Raw genomic sequence first — 5,922 nt, forward strand, 5'->3', positions numbered from 1 at the left:
ATTTGCTCCCGCAAACTTGTGCACATAAGGTTTAGTCTTTTTTTGTGCGGATGCACCTTTGATAAATCATGCCCCTGGCGCCGCTGGTGGCTGCAGCTGCTGCCGAGAGCAGTATTAAAAGGTGTGCAGACACGCACAGTATTTTGTCGTATTCTTAATACAGCGCGGCAAGCCTGAAACCCGCCCGGCCCAAAATCAATTAGCAGAATTGGTGTCAGGCCCGTATAAGACAGTCAGGCCCCGTTGGTTTCGTCCTGAGAATGAGAACTCTATGCTGGAACAACCAACCCCAGCCAGGTGTAGGGGTTTGGGTGTTATTGATGATCGCCCCCCTCTTCCAGATCCCGGTCCCCCAGCACATTCATAGGGAAACAACCCTTTGTGTCTTCCATCTGTTGCAGCATGTGCACTCATGATCTCGCAACAGGACGAGGGTGTGAGGAGAGGGGCAGCGACGCGGAGATCTAACTAGGAGATGGCTGTGGACCTTTTGCCAAGGCTACTAAGACTAGTCCGAATGCAAATGAGGTCTGGGGTTCTGATGAAGGTCATAGGGGAGGGAGGGTGCCAGGGCACGCTCCGGTCCTAAGACACTGGGGTGGAGGAAGGTGCGGGATGTGGGACTGTGGTAAGACAGAAGCCCAAAATGCTGTTTCTCCCCCTTCTTCCTGAACTGTACATTTGACATTTGAACGCTCCCCCCTCATAGATTTTTAGGGGGGGGGAATGCAAACGCCAATCGAATGCTTTTTGATATTTGAAGTGAATTAGGTGAATGGGAGTGAATACGTCTACTCTTTCGTGGGAGAAAGGGGGTAAAAGCAATTGGAGTAGAGAGGAGGAGTTAATGGGAGAGAAGAGGAGAGAGAGAAAGCTGAAAAATGTAATGTAATATCCAATCAAGACCAATTGGTGGTGCTATTCTACTTCGATGAGGCGGTCGAGGTTTCAAATAGGTCAGGGAAAAGTTTGGTGTTTTCACAATGCAGGGAGGAGCAGACCAGTGGCGATTGGTTAACGATTTTCACTTTTCAATCTGTGATTGGCCCTGCCGATTTAGCCGTGTGTGAGGAGGTTGTCTCGCCCCCCTCCTCTCGTCCTCACCACCCCAATCCATCCCCTATACACTCCGCGAGGTCCTACGCTGGTTGTCACATAGTCTTTACTACGGTTTGAAATGTGACTCTCACAACACGGGTTTACCGACTGGAATGCACCGCTCTGTGACAACTGAAGGGATTTTTTTTGTGCGCGCAAATCCTGCGTGGTTCTCAGTGGATTTAGGCTGTGTGGACTATACATTCCTGCCATGACTGTGGATTTGTTTGCGGTTTTATGGGTCATCATCACCACCGCGGTTTCTGCGATGGAAGGTAGGCTAAATGATTGATATTTTCATTGCTCTGTTTTTATGGTAGGACCATGGAACGAAATTGAATAATGCTACGCGCCGGAGCTCCCACGGGCTCTCTCGCGCTCTCTTTCCCATGGAACGCAACATTGTATCCGCGAGAGCGTGCGCTCTGTGCTGTCATAGGGAGTACCAGGGATGCGATGCACGTGGACCCTCTCGACACCCTGTCCAGTTATTTTATCATTCATCAGAATTGGATGGGAGAGTAGGGGTCTGTGGTGGTCAGGTTCTTCTGGGCTGCAGACAGTGCAGTTAGACCATGTCCCGTTCTCCCTTTGAATACATCCTGGCCGTAATGTTTCCATTACACTGATAACATGGGGAGCTTACTTTGATTTGTTTTATTGTGGTATGTTATTGTGCTATGAGAGAATTGGTCATCTTTCTAGGCTAGGCTACACTCTTAGAAAAAAGGTTATGGATAGAACTAAAAATGGTTCTATTGCTTTTCATATATGGCACCCCTAAAGGTTCTATATAGGACCATTTTGTAGGGTTCTTTGATCAGAATCCCAGAGATTCTTCATCACTGAACCAACGTTGTTTCCGTTTAGAACCCTTGGGTCCCATATAGCGTTCTATAGATATCTTAACGTTCTATATATAGCGTTCTATATGGAACCAATTTCGGTTATAAATAGAACCTTAACGGGCGCCATATTTGAAGCAAGCATAGAACCTTTCTTCTCTAAGATTGTTCATCAGTTTTGAAACACTATCTGTGACTTAACCCGGAGAGATGCTTCTCCGCCGGCAAGTGTTGGCGCCTGAGTGTAGAGTGTAGATCTCTCCTCTCAAAAACTCTGTGTTATTCGGGTCACGTCCAGTCATAGGTGAATAATTAGTTTTTAGCGCCAACTCCGAGCAACAGTAGGATAAATATCAGGCGATTTTGAATTGGCGGAGGGATTTTGATAGATGGCTGCTCAAACTGTTTAGCGACCGTAATGACTCCGCCAGATCAAACGATGCTGACTGGGTGACGGGTGGTGATGAGGCATTTCCAGATCACGACAATTAATACAATAGGATCAATTTCTCTCTCTGTCTGTCTGGTCCTCTTTGGCACACAAATGCGCACAGACAGACATACATACAGACATACCAAACACACTGTGTAGGCTAAATCAACAGACAAGTCTGCCATCATCATCAGTAGCTAAAAGCCTATCTTAGGCTTTAACTTACTTTCCATTTCCTGTGTAGAAGCTGAGGGACTAGAGCACTAGACATCCAGTATGTGATGCATGCACATTATGCTACAGCCTTTTTGATATGGAACATCTACCTTTGCTCTCTTTGCTCACACACTTGCCAAAGCAAATGGCCTGGTGTGGTTCTCTGCTTAACATAGACAAGTGGAATGAATTAAAGACTAGAAAGTGAAGTGGGTGTCACATGATCGTAGTACCTCTGTTTCATCTTCTTCTCTTCATAATGATTACAACTCTCAGGCTGCCAGGGGAGCTCAGTGTTGCGATGTAATTCAGTGGTGGCTGACAGCTTGCTTGTTTATATTTATCGTATTCTATCGCACGCACACACACACACACACACACACACACACACACACACACACACACACACACACACACACACACACACACACACACACACACACACACACACACACACACACACACACGACCCATTGGACATCTTATCCGCTTCCCAAATCCCAGACAGTCGCTCTAAAGGTCTCCCTAGAAAGACAAAGCCTGCTATTGGGTTGAACAGATGGGTATGGGAGACACACTAGGTTACCGGGGCAACACCAGGGCTGAGAGTCATTTCCTTGTTTAGGCTGGTTAATTGAAAGGAGATTGTCTCACGGGCAGGTTAAGATGTTAACTGATCTGATCTCCAATCTGTTGCCCTCACACTCTCTCTCTGTGTATGTGTGTGTGACAGCATACGGCCCTGGCCACATTATCCCTGCCCAGATCCGTGTCACCCTTAATCTGATTATCTGTCCCTAATCACCACATCAGTCCCGTAATCACAAACAATGTGACAGAGATCACTGTTTGCGGGTGTGTGTCTCGGGGGCACCACTGACCATAAGGACAGATTGGTGATGATGAATAGAGAGTACCCCCCCACCCCAATCAGTCTGCCAGGGGGAAGGGCTACTGCTGTGTTTGGGGGGCACCACTGACCATATGGACAGATTGGTGAGGATGAATAGAGAGTACCCCCCCAATCAGTCTGCCAGGGGAAGGGCTACTGCTGTGTTTGAGGGTCTCCCTAAACATGTTACTACAGCTATGACAGGTTCAGGTTGGATATGGAGCTACAGCTGGACATAAATCACTTTGCTACTTCGATAGATTTCAACCATCCGACTGACTGAACAACCTCTTACTGTGGTTGTCTCTGTCCCCTGTCATGCTGCGTCATCTATACGGCTGACATCTATTATCTCTCCTCAATGGAGCGAGGGATGGAGCCAAAGTGGAGGATGAAGAGTGGATGGCTAAACAGAGCATTAGAGCTGAGCAGCAGGCGAGTGTATGAAAGGTGGACGAGGTCATCAGAACTGTGTTGCTCCCGGCAACCTCATGTTTGTGTAAAGGAGGTGGTTTGGCGAAACTCGACTGGGAACTGAAGACTCGCGTTAACTCCCTAGGCTGAGATGTGGGGGATGGCAGTAGACATGTGGGGGATGGCAGTAGACACGTGGGGGCGGCAGGGTAGCCTAGTGGTTAGAGCGTTGGACTAGCAGCCGAAAGGTTGCAAGTTCAAATCCCGAGCTGACAATGTACAAATCTGTCTTTCTGCCCCTGCACCAGGCATGAACTCACGAAGCTCGGAGCCGGAGCGCTCTGCTTGGAAGACTGCTCCTCCACAGTTCACAATGCTCTAGTAAGACATGAGAATACTTGATGATCGTTTTTAATTATTTTGTTTTACGCCTTTCCCAAACCATAGCCTTAACCTTAACCACTCGGAATGAATACCTAACCTTAACCACTCGGAATGAATACCTAACCTTAACCACTCGGAATGAATACCTAACCTTAACCACTCGGAATGAATACCTAACCTTAACCACTCTGAATGAATACCTAACCTTAACCACTCGGAATGAATACCTAACCTTAACCACTCTGAATGAATACCTAACCTTAACCACTCGGAATGAATACCTAACCTTAACCACTCTGAATGAATACCTAACCTTAACCACTCGGAATGAATACCTAACCTCAACCACTCGGAATGAATACCTAACCTCAACCACTCTGAATGAATACCTAACCTTAACCACTCTGAATGAATACCTAACCTTAACCACTCTGAATGAATACCTAACCTTAACCACTCGGAATGAATACCTAACCTTAACCACTCTGAATGAATACCTAACCTTAACCACTCTGAATGAATACCTAACCTTAACCACTCGGAATGAATACCTAACCTTAACCACTCTGAATGAATACCTAACCTTAACCACTCGGAATGAATACCTAACCTCAACCACTCGGAATGAATACCTAACCTTAACCACTCGGAATGAATACCTAACCTTAACCACTCTGAATGAATACCTAACCTTAACCACTCTGAATGAATACCTAACCTTAACCACCTGAATGAATACCTAACCTTAACCACTCGGAATGAATACCTAACCTTAACCACTCGGAATGAATACCTAACCTTAACGACTCTGAATGAATACCTAACCTTAACCACTCGGAATGAATACCTAACCTCAACCACTCGGAATGAATACCTAACCTTAACCACTCTGAATGAATACCTAACCTTAACCACTCTGAATGAATACCTAACCTTAACCACTCGGAATGAATACCTAACCTTAACCACTCTGAATGAATACCTAACCTTAACCACTCTGAATGAATACCTAACCTTAACCACTCTGAATGAATACCTAAACTTAACCCTGTGGTTTCTGTTTTAACCCTGTAACCAATGCGTCAAAAATAGAAATTCAGCCGCAATGTGTCGAATTTCGAAGGGAAACTATGAGGACTTGTTGGATAAGTCACCATGCGCTTTAGCTGGGTGGAAGGAGGGAGGAGAGAGGAGAGAGGAGGGAGGAGAGGAGATGCATTTGCATGCCATTAGAGAAAAAATACATGTGCAGTGTCCCATTTCTCCCTCTCTCCCTCCCTCTCTCTGTCTCTCTGTTGCTCTCTTTCTCTACCCCCTCTCTCTCCCCTTTCTCCCTTTCTCTCTGTCTCTCTGTCGCTCTCTTTCTCTACCCCCTCTCTCCCCTTTCTCCCTTTCTCTCTGTCTCTCTCTCTCTCTCTCCCCTTTCTCCCTTTCTCTCTGTCTCTCTGTCGCTCTCTTTCTCTACCCCTCTCTCTCCCCTTTCTCCCTTTCTCTCTGTCTCTCTGTCGCTCTCTTTCTCTACCCCCTCTCTCCCCTTTCTCCCTTTCTCTCTGTCTCTCTGTTGCTCTCTTTCTCTACCCCCTCTCTCTCCCCTTTCTCCCTTTCTCTGTCTCTCTCTTTCTCTAACCCCTTTCTCTCCA

The 5,922-nt window shown here is 46.6% G+C and overlaps 1 protein-coding gene across 2 annotated transcripts in view; it reads left to right on the plus strand.

Annotated features, from left to right (window-relative positions):
* The first annotated feature begins 1,136 nt into the window (after nucleotides 1–1,136).
* LOC115114339 (ephrin type-B receptor 1) overlaps nucleotides 1,137–5,922 on the plus strand; it is a 341,327-nt gene continuing 336,541 nt past the window's right edge. For both annotated transcript variants that reach the window (XM_065013371.1, XM_065013372.1), the window contains exon 1: nucleotides 1,137–1,373. In XM_065013371.1, the coding sequence (XP_064869443.1) occupies nucleotides 1,310–1,373 (64 nt within the window). In that variant the 5' untranslated portion in view covers nucleotides 1,137–1,309. The remainder of the gene's footprint in view (nucleotides 1,374–5,922) is intronic.

This window comes from Oncorhynchus nerka, linkage group LG9b (assembly GCF_034236695.1).
Source record: "Oncorhynchus nerka isolate Pitt River linkage group LG9b, Oner_Uvic_2.0, whole genome shotgun sequence".
Taxonomy (NCBI): Eukaryota; Metazoa; Chordata; class Actinopteri; order Salmoniformes; family Salmonidae; genus Oncorhynchus; species Oncorhynchus nerka.